A 24,495-nucleotide genomic window follows, 5' to 3' on the forward strand; every position below is an offset into this window, starting at 1 on the left:
TAAACAGGAAAGTCTGAGCTTTTCATAGCCTGAAAAATATGCTGTAGAATTCAGGTCCATAAAAATGTGACTGGAATCAAGAAACAAGTGTTCAGAGAAGAATCAAGAAAGGGAGTAAAAATAATACGATGCCAGATGATAAAAAACAGAGGGAGATGGTCAGGCAGAGATGCTTTAGAGCCTCCATCCCTTATCATCAGAAGGAAAATACTGTAATGGCTGGCTACATGCTGAAGTGATAAGAAACTAAGAAAAGAATGAATGAATTAGAGGCAAGGTGACAAAGTGGCAGGGTTAAAGAAAAAAACTAATTTAAAGCATTTGAATAATCTGTGCTCAAAAGGGAAGGGAAAGAATTGCAGAAGGTGTAGCTGAACTACTTGCCTCATGGGCTGAGACCTGACTGGGACTATACAAGATCCCAAAGGATGAAGAGGCAATCAACTGACAACACAGAAAATGGATGGATAAACTGCCCTTAAACATCTAGCATGGTGCTAGAAAAATTAGTAACATATGCATCTTGTGAACGTGTAAATGAATACACACAAGTGAGATGTGAGAAGCCACAAACCTTTGTTTACTTAAATCAGCACACAGGTTCATTCTTTTTATGGCACCAGTTTGCTCAAGTTACTCAGAATTTTGTCTCACTGAAATCCAGTCTGTTACCAGTTTCATCACCTTTTTTCCACCTATAGCCATTCTGGAATGACCCACTCAATTAACTTCAATGTTTATGTGATTTCTGAGATCGGCAGTGAGTCAAGGCACAATTAAATCAGCCTGGTGGTAAGAGGAAACATCATTCCAAGGTGGCCTTGGAAAGCAGAACTTGGCTTTTCATGTCCTCCACAGGGTGCGAAAAGCAACAGCTTTCAAAATTTCAAAATACTTGCTCTGAGTGTATCCTGAGAAAGGAGGACACATGCACATTGGAAAGCAGAGGCAGTGGCTTGAACACAGAAGAGGAGGGTGGATACTGCCTGGGGAGGGATGCTGCAGACACACATCAGCTGAATAGGAATTAACAATGTGACAGTGCTTGAAAAAAAACTAGCTGTTGTCTTAGGTCCTGTTAAGAGGACTACAGTGTGTAAAACAGGGAAGGCAATTATTCTGCTCTGCTTAGCACCTGATAGCTCTCAGCTGCAGCACTCACACTGTTGGGAGGATGGTGTTTCAGGGGAGGCAGCCTGGAAGCAGAACAAAGGGGTATAAATCCTGCAGAAAAAAAGGGGAGAGAACAAGGCAGGCCAAGCTTGTTGAAACAAGGAAGAGAAGAGAGCAGCATCACAGATTAAAATTTAATAAATAAGAAAAGACCTCAAAAGATAGCACTTAACACCTGAGAATTTTGAAGCACTTCATAAATGTGTGCTTAAGATCATGGCTTCCCTTGGATGCATATTTTATTGAAACCACTTGGTTTGTGGCTAAATTGAAATGGAGAGTTCAAGTGGTTTATTGAGCATGGCAGAGAGGGATGGGGTGGGGGGGGGGGGGGGGGGGTGTCTCTGGCTAGCTGTTCTCCTGAAACTGATCTGCAAATTTTGTCATGGATTAAAATATGCCCTGTCTCCCCAGAGGATAATGGAGGAGAACAAAGACAGAGATTTGTGCTCTTCTTCAACCCCTCTTTGCTACTCATTCCTCATTGAGTGGGTCTCTGCTGGGCTATTAATTCTGTAAGCAATTGGACTGAGGAAAATTACCAGGGAAATTTTGCAGCCACTTTCATTACAGATATTATTACTGGGTGTCTCTTGTAATCAGCAAAGCCTGTCTCATCAGTGTGATGCTGCAATTTTCATTCTCCTGCGTGTGCTCCCGTGAGCAATAACAGGAGAGCCTGAGGAACAGCTGAGAGTGGGAATTTGGTTTGATGAGAAGGGGGTAGTCAATTCCACCAAAGTTCCCCCTTCTGCTGACTGTGACTGCACAGATTTGTTTTGAGGCACACTGACTAAAACCTTTTTCCTCTGCTATTACCAATACAGGTCTAAGAAACTCGAGGACCTGATTTCAGAGAGCCCTTAAACCACACAAGCATTTGGCAGGGGACACCCTTTTATCTTAAGCTGTGGTACTTGCAGAGCCTGGGGTGCTCCAGCTGCTGATATTAAGGCATTCTGTTTCACAGATTTCTTTGGTAACAAAGATACTGTTTTATGGACAGCCATTTCCTAGGCACAGAAGAGCATGACACCTTTCCTCATCTGCAGGTGCTCAATGCCTGAGCCTTCTCCCCAGGTCCAAGGTGATAGCAAAAGGCATGAGGGAAGCAGTACTTCACCTTGTGAGTGAGTAACAGCAGAAGGTTCTATCACCACTGGGTGCTGCACTGTCCAATAGCAATCTCAGAGCTGTTTAGAGCTCATTGAGCAAAAGAGAATCAACAAGAATCAAGATAAGTGATGACTACTGAAATTGTTGACTGCATTTTTTTATGCTAAATAGAGATAAGAAATAAATTCTTTACCCACCAAAGAGTTTGTTCTCTATTACTGCAGTGGAGTCACGTTAGTCCACTGGGGTGCATGGGCAATACTCCCTGGAGGTATTTTTGGTTCAGCTATTTCAGTGGAGGAAATTTTGTCTCAGCTTTTAAGGCCCCTTCCATCCCAAGCCCTTCTATGATTCTATGATCCACAACCCCACTACAGACAGTGCCATGAGGGGATGGGGGTATTCAGCTGGTTCTTGGTCCTTTTTCTTGTTACCATTCCTTAAGAAACAGAATTAAATTGTATGTTTTCCTCCAGGCTACTGAATTTCCTATTCAATGAGGCAATGAATAATTTATGGTTCTTTTCAGAAGGATTAATTCTCCTGTACCTGTGATTTCTTCCCCAAGCACTGATACTCAGCAAAGTGACATTGAAATAAATCTGAAGAATAATCTTCCATGTCTTCATTATCATCACTGCTCACTAATAACATTACTTACAACCAGAATTGTGGCCCCCAGCTATCAGTTGTATTTTATTACCACCATCTGTAAAGGTGCCTGGACAATGCCCAGTTGTGTGACTCATTAAGAAAACTCATGAGGCCACAGCTTTGCTGGCTCCTAATCCTTCCTGGGCAGGGACCACTGGCTGTGGACGTCATGCACAAACTAGCACTTCCCCTGAGATGGGTGAGCCCTGCACGCTGCTTGTGACAAATTTGGGATCCATGAGATTAGCTCCTGCCCACTCCCCACTGCAGCAGCCTGAGGGATGTGCTGTCACTGGGGGAGGAATGGGCTGGGCAGGGACACTCAAGCCCCTCACAAGCACCAGCTCTTACCTCTCTCAGGATTTTGAAGGACTCTGTCAAAGCCTTGCTCACAGTCCCCACTCCTTTTGCCTGCAGTTCCTCCACCAGCTGCTTGAAGTGCTGCCAAAAAGAAAAGGAAAAAAACCCAGGAATTAGTTGCAGCCAGGGTGTTCCCTTTGTGCAGGGCAGGAAAGGGTAGCCCAGAAAAGGCTGTGCCCATGCAGCTCCAGCAGGACTGCATTTCTCAGTCTCTGGACTGTGAACCACTGAGGATCCATGTAAGATCATGGGAGGGGCAAAACTACTGGAAATCTGACTTGCCCTTATCTGCTCCTTCAGGAAAAATAAAACACCCTGTGCACCCAAAAGCAACAGGATGGAGGAAAAATGTGAATGCTTGTCTATGACTTAAGCAGCATTGATCTGCTTAAATTAAACCCTCTCTGCAAGACAGTATCTAGGATGTTTGGGAATCCTTTGGGAAACACTGCAAAAGACATCACCCTTTGTAGCTGTACTCTGTGCCCTAGGGCTAATCTGGGAAAGAAATCTGATTGTTGAAGGCATACAAGGATGTAGTAATACAAACTAAAAAAAAAAAAAAAAATGAAAGAAGAGGAAAACAAAACAGGGAGAGAAGCTAAAAATATCAGTCAGCCAGGAGGGTGTTGGAGCAGTTGGACGGATATGGGCTGGCCACCTCACGGCTGCTGAACCCTCCTGGATCAGAGCAGCAAAACCCCTCCTCAGAGAGGGCTTGCTGGCAATCCACCCTGATGAAGGATCAGGCCAGGCTGAGAACCCATTCACCAGGAAAGGACTGATTATTCTCATTTCTGAGGGCTGAGGATGTGGGGTGTCTAAGATGGAGACCTTCTGCCCTCTGCACACAGTTTTTAATTAGGCAGTCTGGGCTAGGTCTGCTCGTGGTGCAGCACTGGGGACCCGGGCTAGCTGTGACTGCTGCTCAGCCACCAGCTGACCCTGTGTCACAGCAGCCTGGGGTAATTCAGGGTGAGCCACAGAGCCAGCACACAGCCCTGAACTGGTTGCTGACTTCTGAAATGCAAACACTTTTCCTTGTCCCTGGAGTTTCATCTCATAGCATCTCAACCCTATGCTCTGCCTACCTGAAGGCAGCTACCTGAGTTACCCTGAGAGGGGCCTGGTACTCACCTCTCTGTTATCTCTGTCTGCTTGGACCAGGATACCCTTAAAACAGGGCTCAATAAAATGAACATAATCATTGTACTGCAAAGAGAAAACGAGAAGAAAGGGGTTGTCAGGGGAGAAAGTTCACAAAATAGGTTCATGTCCTAGGTGGATATTCAGAAAGCAGCCTGAAACATGATGCCATTTTATACCTATTTCCCTGAAAAATTGTTTATAGTTATCATGGCAAACTAGGATTTTGATGACTCTTCTGTTTGTTTGAATAATGCATTAATTACAGTGTTTTGCTGAATTCTAGCTGAACATATCTACACGTACAAAGTCACTTTTTTTCCCCACACACACCACAAAATTTTTATTCCCATTTTATGAACTTGTATCCCTGACCTTGCTTCTAGCCCCTTCTACACAGAGTTTTCACTTCTGGAGACTTTGTGAGCCCCCAGCTGAACCTTGTAACCTGAAGTTTGAAGCCTCTGGTGCACAGCTGAACAATAACAAAGCACACATCCCCTGGACTGGGATAATTAGGGGAGTGGATGATTCTAGGCTGTGACATGTGAGGTAAAGCTTGGTAAGGCCCCTGTGAACCTTTTCCTGCAAGGTTCAGGAGAGTGCAATTCCTAAGAAGCCACTGATGCTCAGCTGATCAATAGGAACTTAGGTCAGGCTATAATGTCTCTGAGCCAGCAGGCTCTTGGTGTGAGTGCAGTAAAGGAATATATATATATATATATACACATATATATATACATAAATATGGTATTTCTGGGATTGTTTTTGAAGAACAGATGATATTTCAAACTCCTTAATGACTCCCCTTCCATTTTTGTGCCAACACTGTTCACTCTTCCATCTGTCCAGTCATATAAAGACAGGATTGTTGCCACTGGAGTTTCTAATTAGCTAACATAAGAAGCTATCAACAAAAAGCAGAATTTATATCTCAGTGGCTGTGCCCTGGCAAGCTATCATAGAAAGAAGCCTGGGGAAGGAGATGGTGTTTGAATTAACTTTGAAAATTAGAAGGCAAGGAGTCTTTAACATGGCACCAGTCTTGCTATGAGTCATGGAAAGAAGTTTTGCTTTCTGTGGTCAGTGGTGCTGCTTCCCTGTGGGTAACCAGCCCATCCTCACCCTGCCAGGGCTCAAAAAGGAAGAGAGTAACACTAAAGCTTCCTGACCAAGCTCCATGAAGCCCAGCTGATGGACTCAGAACTGCAAGGGCAGCCTTGCAGGATGCTGGTGCACAAAAAGGCACGTGGTGGTAGTTTTCCAGCCTGGAAACATTATCCTGAGGATCACACTGCTGCTGCTGGACCCAAATTCAGCGTTAGGGCAAGCTGGGTGAATTATTAGCTCAGGTGTCTCTCTGCAGCCCTTATCTGTTGCAGTCACATCCCTAAAAAAGCAAAAAGATGCAGCCAACACCCTCTGTGGAGGAGAGATGAAATGAGCTGGCAGCCACCCTGCTGACCACACAAAGCTGCCTCCCCAGGGGTCCTTTGGGGAATTTCCCCAATCCAATATAAGTGCTGCTGTAGGTAGGTCACTGTGATCTGCTGAGGGGAAGGAGGAGGGGGTGTGAGGCACCAGGAGACAGCTCAGTACTGGAATGGAGGCAGACATACTGCAATGATGTTGACAAAGTCGTTTTCTCCCAGAGTATCCAAAATGGTGACGATGGTGTGCTTGGCAATGGTCATCCTCAGGCCCTTCATGCTGCCACTGACATCCACAATGATGACAATGTCCTTGGGAGAGGTGGCTGCTTGGATGTACCTGCACAACAAAGAGCATGAGCAAGCAGGGTGAGAGCCAGGGAGGGGAATGCTGGGCATGTTGCTGTCACTGTGCCAGCCACAGCATCACGTGCACCATGGCCACAGCTGTCCAGCAGGAACAGGCTGGCCCCAGCACTTCATTTCCTGCACTGGGAAATGCTGAGCCTACTGCAGACATCCACCCAAGAGTGACAATTGTTCAAGTCTGCTTTAGTCATGCTGAGCAGACTGAGTAAACACACCACAGTTCTGAAACTTAAATATCCCCACCACCTCCCAGCAACAGAAGTGCAATTTCCATGTGGCACATGGTAGATGCCACAGAGAAAACTGCTGCTGGCAGGGCTTCCCAACCTGCTATTACCTTTATTTATGTACTCCCCTGTCACTGTCATATTTTCTGAAAAATCCCTTTGCCCAGGATTTTCTCCTGGGAAGCTGAGAAGTCTCAGAGAAAAAGGAAAACAATAATTATCTTATTTGCTTCTCTTGTGTTTTGCTGCTTTGGATTGTGGTTTGGAGATTGTTTCATTGGTTTCATGTGAATTGTTTTTACTTATTGGCCAATCAGAGCTGAACTGTGTCAGACTCTGAAGAGAGTCACGAGTTTTCATTAGTATCTTTTAGCCCTCTGTTTGTATCCTTTCTGTATTCTTTAGTATAGTTTAGTATAGCATTCTTTAATATTATATAGATCATAAAATAATAAATTAGCCTTCTAAGAACATGGAGTCAGAGTCATCATTCCTTCCAACAACAGGGGTTTCATAAAATACCACACCCCCATCTCTTGCAGGAGCACTACAGGACATTAATTTACTGACCAGCAGCTCCCCAAGGTGTCACCTTGGAGAAGAGGGACAGAGGAAGGATGAAAGGTGCTTTGGCCAAGTCTCTCCAAAACTCACCAGCCACGGTTTCTGCAGTCAAAGGAGATGACTCCATTCTCATCTGGTAACCACTTTATTCCTGAGGAGAGCAGCAAGAGGAGCAATCAGCACTCACAGTAGGCAGCAGCTGCTCCCCAGGTACCTGCACTGCTGCTGTTCCCTGCTGAGACCTGGCTACCCCAGGGAGCACACGAAGCTGGCCAGCCACAGCAGTGGCCATTCTGCAGAAATACAAGCAGAGCTGCTTGATCTTTGGCAGTTCTGAGTAAACTGTTTATTAAGTTTCTCTTTAAAAAATGTACCTAGGCATAGTCTGTTTAACTGCAAAGCAACTGCTTGTACTTTGAGTTTTTTCTCACTTTGATGTAGTTCTCAACAACAGAATTTTTTCTCTCAGAAGGTGGCAGAGAGCATAAAAAAGCAGCAGCAGTGACTGGGATGCATCCCAGATTCCCTGCTACAGGCTCTGCTCACAGCCATCTCTGCTTTCACCTTCTCCAGCACGTACCAGGATACAGAACAAGGGCAGGCAGCCATCTGACCAAGTGGCCACCAGGCAGGCTGCAGCTGCAGAGCATCTCAAGGGCTCCTGCAAGCACAGGACCTCCCTCCTGTGCTGTGACCTAATGTGCCACTCACAGCTGGTGAGTGGCTGACCAGTCAGGCTGGCCAGCTGCCTCTGCCACGTGTGTCCTCAGAGAGGCTTTGGCCACCACTCAAACCCACAGGGCAGCCCTGCTGTGGTGTTTTGAGAGCTTTTTGGAGGACTCCTGCCAGCAGACTCCTCTGGGGTTGCATGAGCAGTGTGTCTAAGGGGCTGGTTCTAATGGGTGAAAGGGGTTTATGCCTGCAGAATAACTCCTTCAGCCTTATCAGCTCATTTTGCTCACTGTATCCTGCCCTTCTCGGGGCTGGGATGGCCCCAGACTTCCCAGATTGGATTCTTACATGGCACAGGCCCTGTCCTGCAAGATTTTTGTGTGGCACTGAAAGAGCAAAGCCAATCTCTACTCTTTTACCTGGGTACAGCCTGAAGAATCCAGTGGAGCTGCCAAAGTACTGCCAGGTCAGTGTGGGATCCCTTTCAAAGTTGTCCACAAAAATAGGATTCAGGGCTTCTGACATGTAAACTCCATTGAGTATGGCAGGGTCTGTGGGGGAGAAAATTGTGTAGAAGAAGGGAGGACATCCACCATCTCTGATGGAGGAGAGGGATGGGAACAAAGGCAGCTTCAGGAGGAATGCAACCTTGTCCAAAGCTTTTACATTGATGCATCCTGTTTCCGGCCCATTCAAGTGAATCCTGGAGGCCAGGCCACCACTGGCCACTGCAGGTGATCTCAGCTTAGTCAAATTAACCCCCTTTCTCCTGTCTGCCCTTGAGCCCTACATCTGGTTGGAATAATGCTCTCAGAGGCCCAGGGAGGCCATCACAGTGCTGAGCACAGCTGGCACAGCCTGCAGGCAGTGTTTAACTGCTGCCTGACAGGGGACGTATGACTCTTGAGAAGCAGTAGGCTGATGCATCACTGACAGCCTTTCTACAAGGACTGTCTAAATTTATGTTGGGTGTAATTACCTAAGACAGAGGAGCCCTAGGATTTACACAGTTGCACTCTCTCTTCTTTTCCTCACTGAATCTTTCTTTTCTTCTTTGTTCTCTTCCTTTTCTTCTCTTGACAAAGCCTGGGCTGTCCTACCATGCCCCCATCTCCTCAGAATGGTGAGAAACAACTCTCACTTTTAACATTTCAAAGGTTTATTAAACCTTTGAAGAATGAATAAGGAAAAACTGACAGCACTGGGAGCATGGACCACCACATGCTCACCCACAAAATGGCTCCTCCACCTTTTATACCTTTGGTGTTGCACTAGGTAACCCTGGCCCCTACCAAAGTCCATCAGTAAACTCTTCCTTGCCATCCATTGGTGGGGATTGAGAGGAATGATGGATTTGTCTTTACAAACAAACTGTGGGTCTGCTGGTAGATAAAACCAGCACTGAGAGATAAAAGAAACAATGGGAAAGATTCCACTGATGAATGGAAAAAGCTATTTGCATTTACAAATAAACTGTAGGTTTGCTGATCAATGAAACTGGATATTGAAACATGAAAGAAACAATGGGGAAAGACCCTGAATTCCAAAGGAATTAAAAATTAAAAGGAAGGGTTATACATCAGAGGGAAACCTTTGGCATCAGGCATATCAGGAAGTCTGTACCTCTCAAGTACCTCAGCCAATGGGGACAGAGAGAAGGGAAATGCAGTTGGGAAACTGGGATAAAAGGAGGCTGTGTCCTCCAAACATTTGAGAGACCCCAGGGGAATATCCCATGGCCTCTCCCTTTATGCAAATAAAGTACAAGGACTCTTCTGTCTCCTTTTGGGGATTAATTTTCCTGACAAGATCACTTTCTACAACTTGACTGGAGGCCAATTGTTGCCATGCCACACCTCGTAGTAACGAGCCTGCCCTCCTCCCAAATGCCCCAGCTACCAAAATGATCCAGTGACAACAATACAAGGGTGGGGGAAAGGGGACTGTGGGGACAACATATCACAATAGCATAACTATACATCAATAAAACTTCTCTTATCATACTGTCTCAGGTTGGAAATAGGGGTATTCTATTCCTGTCAGAGGTGGGGCAGTTATCGTCTCTTCATTGGGCAGTTTTCTTTAGCTCTTCCACAACCAACCCTCCCTCCAGGAGATCTGTTCATGGCCAGCAAGTGTCACTGCATGGCTGATAAAATTCCATCATCTCATGAGGAGATGCTCTGCCCAGGGGGAGGAAATCATGGGAGAAATAGAACTCTCTCTATTGTATCTCTAAAAAACAGCAGTTGTGAACACAGTCACCAGTGAGATTCCTGACAACCAAAGGCCGTGACAGAGCCAACCCTTCATCCAGAGTGACAATTGCCAATACAGTCTCATCTCAGTTTGTCTCACACTGCCTTTGGTTGGGTAGAGGAGCTCTTGGAGAATACACTGGCTGCCTGACATGAGAGGTTTTCCAAGAGTAGATTGTACCTAAGCTCTGTCACAGTGACAGCACAGACACAACTGTCCCTTAGGACAGCACCTTTCCAACCCTGCCATTTTTTCCCCTCTGTCAGTTATTTTTCTATCCCTATCCTTGTTTCCAGTATTGCTGCTGATAATTTCCACACCAACCTACCAGCAGTGAGAAGGTGGAGGCCATTACCTTTGTTGTAGACATTGGTGGGCAGCTGGATATCACTGTAGGTTGTGTTCACCAGCAGATTATTGAAATGCTCATTTGGCTCCAGAATGAATTCATCCCCAAGCTCCACATAATTGTCATTTTCATCCTTATCATTAATCAGGAGAGAGTTGTAGTAATCAAACTGTTGATGAAGACAATGGAAAAGAGAAAGACAAAGAGAATAGGACAGACTACTACCAGCACTCTTTTAAACAAAGAGGGGACATATGGAGAATCAGAGCTTCAAAGAGGATCAAAATGAGCCACAAACAACCTATTACCAACTGGAAGTGTCAAGCTGCCTAAATGATGGTTTCTGGCCAGTTTGGTGTTGTCGTATGCCCATATGACTGAAAGCACTGTCAATGCCAAGAGCAATGCTTAAGAGCCACTGAAGAGCACAGGGACAGGGTGGCATCCTCCTGTGGCCCCTCAGAGGTACTTAGGGGATTAGCTGGAAAGGTGAAGTGTCTTACAGGGTCTGGCTCCCAGGTTTAGCACAGGACACAGCAGTGCTGACCTCAGCCAGCCTGTCTCTGCAGCTGTCCCTTACTGAGTTCACTGCTGGACATCCAGCTGGGATTATCCCCTCATTCTGGCACTCCAAGTAGCAGGCACTCATTGAGAGCAAAGGATTGAGCACCTTCAAGCAGAAGGTGCTCAAAGACAATGCAGTGTTCCCTCCCCCACCCGTGAAGGTCACTGGGGATTTGCCATCTACAGTCACTTTAGTAGATCCAGGGCATTCTTTGTCCTTGGATAACCTATGTTTTTAAGATGCTTTTGCTTTTTTAAGATGCTTTTGCTGACTTCATCTGAGCCAGAGGTTACATAAGGATTAGTGTTCAAGCACTAGCAGCACTCAGAGAGTGCAAATAGAGTGTGCAAATACAGTGTCATGTACCTCAACTCACCCATGCCCCTTACTGTGAATGCAGCTGACCCAACTAACATGGCTAATAGGACTCTTTAAAAAAAAAGGAAAAATAAAAAGTGAGATGAAATTAGTAACTAGCTTGATTTCAAGGACTGTTTTCATCTTTCCCATCATTGAGACATGTACTTGCAGGGGTACCCTGTCCTTCTGCTGAGCTGTCTGTGCTTGTACTGTGGATAGAGAATTTCCTTCCACAGCCTTTTCATTCCAGCTCCCCTCACCAGCAATAATCCCACAGCTTGGCCACAACAAACAGAAAGCCAATTATCCAAATTGCTTGGACAGCACCAAACTTTCACCTTAAGGGAAGTCCTGATGAGTGGGTGTCTGTCTGGTACAGAAAAGATGATGGGAGCTGTTAAGAAAAATGGTGAGAAACTCAATTCATTTGGATTAATGGTTTGCTGTATTTGTAACAGCATCCTCCTCATTGTTCATTCACACTCAATTTTTAGCTTATTTTCCAGTCAAGTAACCCACAAAGTGCCAGCTAATTTGCACTAAAACATCACAAAATGACAGTGTTGGCCAGTGCAGTAAAAGTAATGCCAATAATATCATGCAGCCCAATGTCTTCCCAAATCCTTCCCCTCCCAAAGCCACAGGGACAAATCTTTTTGGGGTTCCTAGGTTTGTGATCTGCCAAGGATGTCTCTTACTTGCAGCAGTCTCTGAGTGTCCTGCAGACAAGGCAATTCCTGACCTGCCCAGGAACCTGAGGGTGGTGGGTTCCTGGCTGTGCCCTGAGGATGTGTGCCATGTTTGTCACTGACCAGGATAAACTCACCTCCAGCGAGGAGTTGTACTCATGGTTCAGATCTGCATCTTCTGCTGCTTCCACCAGCCTCTAAAGCAAGCACACAGAAAGGAAGGTGAGTGGATGCTGGGGCAAAGCCCTCCAGAAGTTCTTCCAGCTGTACCAGTGATTGCCTCCTTCACCACAACCAGTCTGGGGTTATAAACTTCCCTCTTTCCCCCCTCTCCTGCTGACCTGTCATTCTGGGCTACAATTTTACACCTTGGAAGGTACATTATTTGCAGCTATTTATTGCCAAGTATATTCACACCTACTTACTCCAGAGTCCTTGCTAAACCCCAGAGCAATTTTAGATATCACAGGACATATGCAAACAGAAACAGGTCCATTTAGAAAAACAACAGACAGATTTAATTTCATTTTCCATGAACCCTTCCAAAAAACCATGGGAAAGGCATTTCAGCCCCAGCTTGATGTCAGTATCTCATCAAAGGAAAAGGCCTTGTGGGAGTCTCAGTCTGGTATTGTTGCTGAGACAAAGACCATGACTGGATTTTGTAAAGGGCTCGGCGATGCTGTGGCCATTTATAAGCTCTTACCATTTATGGAAGGCAATAAAATCAGCCAGTTTTCTCCAGTATGATGCTTCAGGGCACTAATTCTCAATTGGTACAGACTGGGAAGGGATCCAACTAAACACATACATGTTTTCAAGGTTGCACAATCAGCAACAGTTTCAGCAAAACTACATTTTGCTTCTTCACAAAGGATAAGGCAATCCAAACACTGGAGAAGTCTGGCTAAGAATTTAATGTTATTGGCCAAAGCTCTGGGACTAAATATGCCCACATTTCACTTGGAGATTCAAATGATGTGTTTCTGGATGACTTTTCCACATTAGAAGCCTTAAACAGTCAAGGCTCTGTGACTACAGTAATATGCTTTTCATAGTAGGTAAATACACAGGAATATGATAAATCCTTAGATGCAGGAAGCAAGGGGGGCCAGAACGATTACCTGCTCTGATCTCCCACACTGCAACAGCTACAGACCCCTTGCCACCTCCTCCACACTTCCCCATGTATACAGCTGGAAATCCAAGTACCTTCCTTGCAGCCTGTGCTCAGGAGGTGCAGAAATTCCCCTTGAGCCACACACACAGCTGAAACAAGCCCCTAGTCTTCAGCAGCCAGAGTGCATTATGGAAGGATGAACTGGATTTTTCACTTTTGAGAGGCTTTCTTCTCCCCCTTTTTAAACAGCTTGTCTCCTAAAAGAGTGCTCATTCCCTCATATTTATTCCTAGACTTTGTTTTTGTCTTATTTTCTAATTTGAGCAGAGGGAGAAGCCAGCATCCCCTTGTCTGAACGCCCACATCCTCCCACCAGTGTCTGCTTAAAGCTCAGTGTGAGCAGCCAGCTGCACCAGCAGGCTCCTGCCTGGGCAGGGAAGTCCTCACACAACCCCTGCACCCACACACTGCTGGTGCAGGCAGAGGCCTGTGCCTACTGCTCCAGGGCTGGCAGGACCCAAATTCCCTCCCTAAGCCCCAGAGGCAGTGGTCATACCTCAACAGCTTCCACCTTCCTGCGGAGCATGCTCTCCATCTGCTCCGAGAACTTCTTCACCAGCTCCAAGCCATCCACCTCCTTGATTTTCAAGGTTGGCTCCACATCTTTGTACTTCTACTCAAGGGAAGGAAGAAAATCCTGCTGAGCAGGAGGTTCTTAAGGAGAGGGATGAATTTATCATTGCTAGCTGGGTATTGTCTTTGTTTTAAAACAAGTGCTCTGATTTTATCACTTTCCATCTTTGTATTCCCTCCCTTTCCACCCCATAATTCAGGATGTGCAGATCAGTGGCCATAACTCAAAGCACTCTGACCAAGTAAAAACAACTGATCCAACTGTGAGCTTGTGGCTGTTGAAAGGAGCAAAGCACCTGAACATATGGAGAGAAGGTGAAGGCCAACTTTTAAAAACCCAAACCATGCACTGTGATGACACCCACAGCAGCTTTATGCACATCACACACCTCCAGCTCACTTAAGGCAGAGGGAAGAGCAAGGGAATGGAGCTATGTGCTCTCATTGCAGCTCTTCCTATGTCTTGTGTGCTCTGGGGCACTGCTGGGGAGATGTTCTGGCAGGGGCTGTCCTGCCCCAGAGCCACCCCATCTGTGAGGGAACTTGCCAGGTCTCCAGCAAGAAGGGTCTGCTCAGTGCTTAGTGGGGAGACTGCCAAGGAAACCTGTGATAGACAGGTATGATGCCACTTAGTGGGCACCCAGGAGCATAATTTAGGCCAAGAGCACCACAGAGGTAATTCCCAAAACCAAGGAATTATGAGCATGGCTGCTTGCTGCTGCCTCCATAGGCAGAGGTGCTGTAATGAGGAGGATCTAGATCTGACAGCTTTAGAGATAACCAGTTTATTCTCACCACATTTCATATACCTAGGAATTAAAAAAACCCAAGAGTACATCTAAACTATAAGCATAATCTGCCTCCTTAAAGCTGCTCTTTTAAGACTGGCTAAGATGGTCTTTATTTCTCCTTTCCAAAAAATCCCACTGCTAACAGAGATAGCCAGAAAGAAAGATTAATGAAACCTGTGAAAGGACACAGGACAATTAACTTATTTCAGAAAAGACAGAGCCTTATCTCCTGAGCAATCTGGAAACACAAAGGAAACCAACTGCAATTCCCTGGTCCCTCATCATCAGTTTTGTCTGCAGTGTGTACAGCCCCCCTCCATCCTCACATTGTGTTAGCATCACAGCAGCAATCTCAGCCAGGGCTGGGTAAAAAAAACGAGGTGGTGAAAAGGGGAAGGAGATGGCAGGGGCTCTAGTGACACTTCTGAATTAGAGGGAAGCAGCAGGGAAAGGACTTTGCATGTCTTTAGGGTGAGCGCGTGGAGTCCCTTTTTTTCAAGAAGCTCCTTGACCATGCAGGAGGGCAGCTGGGCACAGGCAGAGGAAGAAATGCCTCGAGGATGGGGCAGGCTGAGGAGGTCAGACAGAAATAGCAGCAGCATCCAGCCCACAGCAGGCATGGCAGGGAGGCTGCTCGCTCTGTCTGGCATGATTAACAGCAAGGGTTTTACTGGATTAAAAATGCCAGGCCTCCCATCCCTCTGCTGGGGAGCTGGGACAGGCAGGGGAAGGAGGAGGAGGAGGGATTGAACAGGAAGGTTGGGGTAATGACACTGCCAGAAGAGAAATGTGCAGCCACAACCCCTAACCGACCACGGTGCTGGCTGGTGAGAGACTGCAGCACACACCCAGCTGGTGTCCATCCCTTCAGCTCTGTGTCACAGCTCTGCCAGGAGAGAAGTGATCTCTGCCAGGCTGGGCTTTAATCAGGCCCTGCTGGGGGGAGCAGGGTAATCTATCCTGGGAAAGCTCACCAAGGGGGGGACACACCAGCACGGGCAAGCAGGCACTTCACAAAGTGACCTTATAGCATAGCCTCAGTTAAAAGCAACAGGGCTTTCCCCCCCTCTCTGTTAACTTTTTAAAATTTGATTTTGACATACTCACAAGTAGATGTTACTGGGGTAAAAGTAATCATGAAAAATCAAAAGTAGTCTGCTCATGGCATGCACTCAGCCCTGAAATCCAGCCAGAGATGGAAAGAAAAAAAACCCAACCCCCAACACAAAAAAACCCCACCTTTCTGCAAAAGTTCCAGTTTGCTAAGGAGTACACCAGGTTTGAGCTCAAATCCTATTTGAACTTTTTTCCTACAAATGAACCAGCAACCCACTACATGCCTGTATTCCTGCCTATTGATGACTATTCATCCAAGATTTTCTAATGGTGGGCAACAGAGTTGTGATTTCAACACTGTCACCAGACATCATGGCTGAAAATCAGCTCAGGTGCATGCAGTTGGCCAGGATCATCCTGTAAACCAGTGCCTGGGGTTCAGGCTATCAGATAATTTTAAGTTACAGAGCAGGAGTCAGGCTAAGGAGAACTGGCTGAAATGATCTGATGTTTGAAAAGAGGCCAAAAAGTTAGCTCAGCTCTAACAGAAAACCTTTTCTTATTCATCTAGCACTTAGCATTCCCCCTAAAACAGCAGGAGCAATTCATTAAGATTCCCCTTCTGCCGTGACGGGGGTGGTGATTTAAAAGTAGAATATCCAGAATTCAGTATCCTAAGTTTTATCTGTGAACAGAGATATGTCACCAAGTATATATTCTTGTTCCCACCTCCATAAAATTCAGCCTATTGAAGTACACAGTGCTGCATTACTCACTGCTAGTGGAACTAAATTAAGAGTGTGAAAGACATTCCTTTCATCTTCACCCAGGAAAATGTCTTGACTGAACTTCTCAAATTTGTCTGTTCTTTGCCATGTTTTTTGGGCTTTCTAATAACAGCAGGGCAAAGCTGTGATGCAGGGTAAAAGCCTGCCCTTGGGGATTCAAGGGATGTCTGTCAGCTCACCAGGTCTCTGGGAATGATACAGCCTAGTAGAAAGTCAACTACCTGAGTTTGCAACACGATTTTAGGGTTCTTCTGGAGGAAGCAAACAAAAAATCCAAACAAAACTAACCAAACTGAAAATCACAAAAGAAAGTTCATGCCAAGTATTAAAGACAAGGTTTACATGCAAAGCATTCAGTAACTGAAAAATTATGACTCTCACAGCTACAATAATGTGGTTACTGCAAGACTATTAAACACGAGGGAGACATGAAATAAGATACAAACTGAGTTGACAGCACCTTCTGTATTTCCTCAGAGACAAAATGCCTGTTGAGTTAGACAAGCACTGAGAAAAGAATCACCTGGACCTCTGCACTGTGCTCCCCACCCTTCTGCTGGTCTGGGCACAACCATGCATGCAGAGAAATATCTGATGTAAAACAGGTCATAGCCCAAAAAAGAGGAAGGTGCCTGGGGAGCAGGTAAATCCATGTGTTTAATTTCTAGACTTTGGTGTGTTTGGCTCCCCAGGCCTAACATGCCCACAATCTGTGCCAATGAGAGATCTGCATAGTTATTTGGGATCTGCCAGGGTGCATGAAAATGATCTTTAATAGTAAGAGATTTGTCTGCATCCACTTTTAGTGCTGGAGGTGCCAGGAAGACAGTGGGAGCCCTCTTGAGATGATTCCTGCTTTGAGATGATGAATTGTGAGGAATTCCTACCTAAAGAAAAGGAGGCTAAGAGAAGGACTGAAGTGAGTGCTGGCTGCTTCTCCCTTATTTCCCAGGGAAACAACAGGAGATGAAAAAGCTCAAGAAGTGGGGTTGAAAGATAAACTTGAGCTGCTTAAATTCCTTAAGTTAAGTTAAGGCAGAACACATCACAACATGAATTTAGGAGGTGATTCCTTGCTGGAGTGTTTACAGAGCAAGGCTAGATCAAGCTCATCTGTACCCCTGCTCAAAGTGACATTTTCCTTCTAAGTCACAGACACTGTCCCCTTTGCCTCTGGGAGCTATGGCTTGGGGACCCCAGGGGACAACAGGCAATGCAGAAGCATCATCACAACTGCTAAAAGCCCAACTTTTGCATCCACATCCTGCTGCAGCTGCCTCACAGTCAGGGCAAGGCCTAATCAGGGCAACCTTTATCAGGGCTCACAGCTTTTTGTTGCAGGGTAACTCTTTCCTCCCAAGAAGAGCTGGTGATGGATGCTGAAAGCTTGTCCTGGTCAAACCTAGCAAAGTTAGGGCTGCAGGATATGATCCCTTACTCCAGGCAAAAAGCAGCACTCTGGGGACAGGGAAACAGGGCTTAGCAGTGAGGCAAGGAATGTGATACCCAAATCCTGTGTTCTGCACTGGGATGTGGGTATAATTGACAATGGTAGTATGAGGACAGAAGTCAGACACCTAGAAAGTGTAAGGGGCAACTCATGGCTTGTATCAGAGAAAGAGCAAAGGCCACAAAGTGGAGTGTGCATTCCTTTGGATGCAGTCAGCAGGCACCAGGCCACCAGAGCAGCACTTGGGAGGGGCAGGGCAGAGATCCCCAGGTCTGAAAGAGGAGCAGCCATTCACCAGTGACCTAAGGGAGCTTCTCCACAGCTGCAAAAGGGACCATTTGTTTAAAGCCCCTGGAGCTACACCCTTGAATGCTGGTAGAGAGTTCAGTGCAATTGTGCCTGTTGACTGAACAAGCAAATCTCTGCCCCCCTGGCTTCCAGGGCACCTGCCTGAAGCAGAGTCTTAAGGGCAAAATGCAAAGAATTGATAAACAACTGGCTGAATATAGATGAGAAACCAAAAAGAAAAAAAAATTAGCGTCAGCTGGAGAGATGCAGGGGGGGATGATGGGGTGACAATGAGCAGGTGACTGATGAGTAGCAGAGAGACTCAGGAAAGGAGGAATGAAGGGTCAGCATGGGAGAGAAGGAAGTGATCATCAGAGGGGAAACACGAGGAGTGATGTTAAAAAGTATTTTTACCAAAAAGTGGTACAATTAAGGTGGTGCTCAGCCATGGCTGATGAAAGCAAGGAAGGCATTGAATGGATCTCCCTCTCCATTCATGGAGAATGGCCACAGGGCATCACTCTGGGCTTAGGGATATGGAGCTCCATGGCTCAAAAGACAGCTGCACAGTAGCACATTATTCTTTCCTCCACCCTGGGGGAAACCTTGGAAGGCACACGAAGCAAAGGGAACCCTCACAGGTTTTGCCTACCTTCTGCAACAGGAGAGAGCCTGAATACTTAGTCACAATGGAGTACAGCTCCCCACCAAAGGCATCTGCCCAGGACTTCACCCTAAAAAAAGCACCAAAAGAAGGAAAACCTGTGTTAACAATTCCAAATCTGCAGAGCTGGTTAAACAGACAGCTGGTTAGTCTGCAGAGTTTTCTTCAGACAGGTAAAACTCCACCATCGTGAGTACAAACCCCTGTAATTCTCTAAGCCACTCTCTAACAGTGGCAATGTTTTGTCCCCTGACTCCAGCCAGACAAGCAGCAAGGCAGGAGACAGTGCTGCTCTTGGACATTCCACCCAGGAGACTGGTGAGCAGGGAGAAACACTGAGTTCTGCTGGCCTTGAACTTGTCTCACCTAACTTTGGATGTGGAAATTTGGTCTTAGATAGCATCTGAGCTCCTTCTGTTGCTAGCAAAGGGAAATAAATTGCTTTCTGCAGACACCTATTTGTCTTTCCTGACAGGCCCTAGGGTGAAGGGCTAGACACCCAGTGCCAAATCTGCTGAAGAGAAATAAGTGTCAAGACTTAGAGAAGGTGTCATGATTCACCCCTTGGATTCAGCTCCTCCAGCAGAGCAGGCCAGAGACTGATGAGCCAGACAAATGCCCTGCTCTCACTGGGGCTGCTGCTGCTTGATAATGCCACAGCAGATTATGCACATTGCCACTGTGAAGCACCCCCAACCTGTGCCATCCTGGAAATAATGGATGGCAGCGATCCCACATGGAGAACATTCAGATGTTGAGGAGCAGCCTGAACACTGAGCCATCCAAATCAAAATAGATGGCTCCCAAAATTGACAGAGCACTTTATCAGCACTTACTCAAGCAATGTTAGGCAGCTCCCTCAACAAGGATGCACTTAAGAGAGATTTATTTAATGCAATGAGTGGCCTTCTCCACTTACCAGAATACACCACTTATTTATGATGTGCAAAGTCTTACCTACAGCTTCCAGGGGAGTTCTTTGAGTCCCAGGCAGGCTTTAACCTCAGGGCCTGATTTCCCAGTGCATTGCACCACAAACAACACACCAAGACAGAGCTGAGCTCAGGAGTAAAGGCAGCACAGCAATGGTGCAATAATCACAACAGCTCACTTCTACCTAGGAAAGCCTGCTTAGACTCCCCTCTTGCACACAGGAACACATAGGCAGCTAGAGGGGATGATTTGGAGCAAACAGAAAGCTTCAGCTCTGTACCTCTCTCCACTGCTATAAAAAAAGCATGAGAGAGTGGGTGCCTTTTTAAATCAATCCTTAATTGGCAATGAGGCATTCATGTTTAACCAGTCAGTGTGAACTAGCACCAGCTTAAGTCAATTTTTTTTCTTCATTGTGCTCTGCATCTTATTTTGAGAGCCAGAGCTTTTACCTCACCATTTCATCCTTAGAGAAAAAAGCATACAGATATTTTCTAGGAGACCAGGATTTATTGGGCTATATCAGAGTTATTCTAGCAAGCCTGGAATAAAAGAGGAAACGAGAAACAGGGATCCCATGGGATGCTTTCCTGTTTGTTGTAGTAGTGACTAATCATTCCCTTAGATATGAGGATCTCTGGATCAACATTTAAATTGATGCCCATCTGCTGCTACTGGCTTTATAAGTTTTATGTACAAGATGTTTTGTGCTGAATTCAATATTCTCCAGTCTCCTCGCCTTTTACTGTAGAAAAAACATGAAGGGATAGTAATTTTAGCAAGGGTGTTTATTTTTACCCCATTTCCTTCCCCTCACCTCTGTTTTGTGTCATATGTGTAGTGTGCCCCTGCTCCTTCCAACCCTCAGCATTCTTGAACCCAGCAGGGTGGAAGAGTCTGTGGTGTTAATTTCTGATCAGTGGCTGCAGTTGAGCAACTTCTTGAAACTTCCAGTAACAGCAGAACTTGAATAAAAAAGGGCTTTTGTATATTTTGGGATGTCTGCTCTGGCTCAGGGACTGGTATTGCTTCTGGTCTCAAAGTAGAGGAAGAACGAGGCACAAAGACAGGGGGAACAAAGAGAGGGGCAGAGGCTGGCAGCTCTGGAGGACTGGTTGGAAAGTTAAGGAGGAACAAGAGGGCTCAAAGGTCTCAAATCCCTGTGTTACAGAGCTAAAGTTTGTGTCATTAAAAATATCTGGTGGTATTTCATGGAAATTACAAAGTAGGAAAGTGAAGAGGCAGAAATATACTGGCATTTTCATATTTAAAAGACAATTATTTGCCAGGGAAATGAGCAACCTTAGAATACTGGGAAATTAAGGGCAGCCTGCTGAACTTGAATAGATTCCCTTAATTTTTTTTCATAAACAAGCGAGAGAAAAGGTTAGTCTAAAATTCATCAGGTTGCAGAGAAATTTCTTTTAAGGTCTCTGGCTCTGTCCAGCTCAGGAGCAGGTGTACAAAGGCAACAGGAGCAGCCTAAAGAGGCCACACCAGGTTGATCTTTGCCTCTCCCACCAGCATTTCCCAGTGTTTCCACTACCCCAAGAAGAAGCCAGCCCAACTCCTCACCAGTACTCCTGCCCACGCCATGGATGGCAGACGAGCAGGGCTGTGTCCAGCGGGGAAGAAGAGGTGGTTTGTGTGCTGAACTTGCACTCCAGAAGCACCACTAGGAACTGACTGAGCAGATTTTTGCACTGCTGGAGTTAGAGAGGAGCGAGCTCTGGAATGAGCTGGCAGTGATCCAAGCACGATGCAGCAAAGCCAGACACGGCCTGGGGAGCAGCACAGCCCGACTGAGCCTTGTGTCACTTCACCCTGACTGAACCCAGCTGCTGCTTGAAGGACTCTTCTTTTGTGTCCCCAAAATGTCCCTGTGTAACCCATGAAACAGAGCCATTTTCTGCTGACTTACTCCCTCTGGGCCTCTGGCCAATGTATTTCTCCACTGAAATTTCATTTCAAAAGGGCGACTTTTGTGTTTTGGTTAAATTCATGAGTGGATTTGAAACACCAGGGATTAATTCAGCCATTGGTCTGGTTTTAGTACCAGAGGAGAAAAGCTCTTTTTCTATTGTTTATTCTTCATTCTTGTACAGGAATAAGTTCCAAATTGTGCAAAGTGACGTAAATCTCTTTTTTTCAGTAGTAAAGGGCTATCACATTATAATGAAACACATCAGAAAAGGTTTTGGTCAGAGATTGTCTGCCTCTAATCCCTGCTCTTGTATTCTGTGGCAAGAAAAGCAGAAAGGACAGGCTGGCTTCTAAATGCCACAGGCTTCAATGCCAAAAGGTATTCCTATGTGGTATTTATCCTAGACATGAAAAGTTGATTTGCTTGGTTTGAAGTTGACAGAAGTTGGATTTTATCTTGTGTTACCTGTGTCCTTTCTGTGCAACCCAAATCAGAAGCACTTTTGCTGGGAAGGGCTTGATAGTGCAAGAATAGAATTGGTAGCAAAGTTTCCTGAGACCCTCCTGGACAATGTCAGTGCAGCTCCTGGGCAGATGGGCTGGATTGGCGGCTGTCTGTAAGGGCCTTATCAGCATTTTTTGAATAAAAACGATTTCCTCAAATGCAGGAAAGTGCTTAAGCTGTCTTGAGTTGATTTTTCAGATGCCTCCCTCTCAAACTGGCTGGCAGTGTTGTCTCCTCTCCAGACCAAGCTGCTGTCCTGCACCCACAACCCTGTCCCAGCACCCCACAAGCTGCCCCACAACAGCTTTTACCAACGGCAGCGCTGACATTTCTAATCCTTAAAGGATTTAACTCGTCCAAATCAGCTTAACAAGGTGAAGTTTTTATAAACTGGGGCTGCTGAGAGCTCTTGGGCTCCTGGGGGGCTGCCAGGGCTGTATTGCTGGCAGGGAGCTTTCCGGCCGTGACAGTGCATCACACTGACACACACAGGCCTTGGAGCACTGCAAACCCACACCCCACAAGATGCATCAAGAGTCCCTGCATGTGCAGTGCATGCACAAACCACGGCTGGGTGTGCTTTGTATTGCAGCTCAGCTTCTCGTTCCTTCGCTCCGGAGCTCTGGGATGGGCCTTTTGTAGAGAGGTGGGGCCAGCAGCAGCAAGAAGTGCTGAGGCCTCTTTCCTCTCTTCAGCCTCCTCTCACTAACATCCTCTGACAGCCTCACAGGTGAATAAACACGGCTGTGTGCATTACCCAGGCCCTTTTCAGCCAGCTCTGATCCAGACCAATGCAAGGGACCAGAGCTCTGGAGCTGCAAACCTTGCTCTGCACAAAGAGGTGTATCATGGCCCAAATACCCCGTGTGCACCTTCCCCAGTCAGGACCTGGCCAGAGCTGTGCATCCCCTGGGAGCTCCTGGCATCCAGAAACCCAGCAGTGAAACCACTCTGCTCAACTGGGAGCTGCCAAACTGGAGCCACTCTCCCCTGCCTCCATGGTGGGATCTCTGCAAGTTACAGCAGCAGCAGTTTTATGAACGTGTCTTTAACCTGGTTTGCCTTCTGCTGCCCAGTGCACTAAGCAGAGCATTAATAGATGTCAAAATACTTAACTAAAGGAGACGAGCATCATTGCTACGCTTGAGGAGTGGGGAGGAAGAGGCATTGCGTCCTAGCCTACACCTGGACACAGAATTGGTGGCTCCCATGTCTGTGTCCTCTGCCAGGAGCCAAGGTAGGGCAGTGCCAGCCCCTGGAGCCCTGTGCCCCTCCGGAGCAGCCTGTCCCCGGAGCAGCCTGTCCCCGCCGCGCCTGCCACTGCCGGGGAGGCAATTCCCACCCGCCTGTCCGTGCCCTGCACACAGAGAAACACTCACGTCTCCAGCGGGATCTTCGTCTGGGCCCTGGCACAGGGCGGGAGGCAGAGCAGACAGAGCATCATCCACGGCACGGCCCAGGGCCCCATCCTCCAGGCACTGGCCATCAGCAAGGGCTCCGGCCGGCGGCGTGCGGAGGCTCCCCGCCGCTCCTGCTGCCCTGAGGGAGCTCCCCCGCGGCCCCCGCCATGGTGCCGGCCTGGGAGCGATGTTGGTGCGGGGCCGAGGCCCGGGGGCACCGCGGCCGCCTCTGCCCCGGGAGCGCCGCCGCGGCTGCCGGGCGCCGTCGGGGGTGTCCGGCCCAGGGCACCGAACCGTGCGGGAGCCGCGGCCCGGTGCGCACCGAGGGGTGGGGATCCGCTCCGGGCCCCGGCCAGGGGTGAGCACCCACGGGTGGGGATCGGCTCCGGGCCCCGGCCAGGGGTGCGCACCCACGGGTGGGGATCGGCTCCGGGCCCCGGAGCGGCCGCGCCAGGCGGGAGCTCCGCGCTGGGAGCTGCAGCGGCTACGTAATCCCCTGCCAGCCCTTAATCCCCTCGCCAAGCAGCAGCAAACGCAGATTTAGGGAAGTGGAGTGGGATAAAATCACCCGGGATTACTCTGATTTCTGAAGACGGGTCTTGGCTTCTCCAGCCGGAGGTCAGGCCGTGCCTGCTTTAAAGGGGTCGCATCCGCATCCCCCAAAGCCTTCCCAGAGCTTCCATCTCTGCCTAGCGGGGCCTCCCCGACGTGCAGGATGCTGGCGGGTCCCTCCGGCAGGTTGTCCCAGCGTTATCTGCTGTCCAAAGGGGATCGGGGGCACTGGCGGGGGAGCCCCGAAGGTACCAGCGGGTCCCTGCCGGCCCCTGCCCGGTGCTGAGGTTTGCGCAGGGATGATGAGGCCGGGCAGAGCCTTGGCAGCATCCTGGACAGCTCCGAGGCAATGCCAAGGCAATCTCCTTCCAAACCTCAGCTGTGGGTCTCTGGCCAGGACAGAGGAGGGGAAATGAGCAGTGGGAAGCAAAAGGGACATGGAAGGAAGGGCTCTGCCAG

The 24,495-nt window shown here is 47.4% G+C and overlaps 1 protein-coding gene across 1 annotated transcript in view; it reads right to left on the bottom strand.

The window, feature by feature from the left end:
* Window positions 1-23,552, bottom strand: part of CACNA2D4 (calcium voltage-gated channel auxiliary subunit alpha2delta 4) — a gene marked incomplete at both ends in the record, with an annotated part of 120,540 nt that extends 96,988 nt beyond the window's left edge. Inside the window, 10 exons of the mRNA XM_084205474.1 lie at window positions 3,295-3,384; window positions 4,441-4,515; window positions 6,069-6,219; window positions 7,130-7,190; window positions 8,131-8,262; window positions 10,326-10,488; window positions 12,071-12,130; window positions 13,610-13,726; window positions 18,712-18,793; window positions 23,464-23,552. Of these exons, the coding sequence (XP_084061600.1) occupies window positions 3,295-3,384; window positions 4,441-4,515; window positions 6,069-6,219; window positions 7,130-7,190; window positions 8,131-8,262; window positions 10,326-10,488; window positions 12,071-12,130; window positions 13,610-13,726; window positions 18,712-18,793; window positions 23,464-23,552 (1,020 nt within the window). The remainder of the gene's footprint in view (window positions 1-3,294; window positions 3,385-4,440; window positions 4,516-6,068; window positions 6,220-7,129; window positions 7,191-8,130; window positions 8,263-10,325; window positions 10,489-12,070; window positions 12,131-13,609; window positions 13,727-18,711; window positions 18,794-23,463) is intronic.
* Window positions 23,553-24,495: the final 943 nt, after the last annotated feature.

This window comes from Fringilla coelebs (genome assembly GCF_963513975.1).
Source record: "Fringilla coelebs genome assembly, chromosome: 5".
Lineage (NCBI taxonomy): Eukaryota > Metazoa > Chordata > Aves > Passeriformes > Fringillidae > Fringilla > Fringilla coelebs.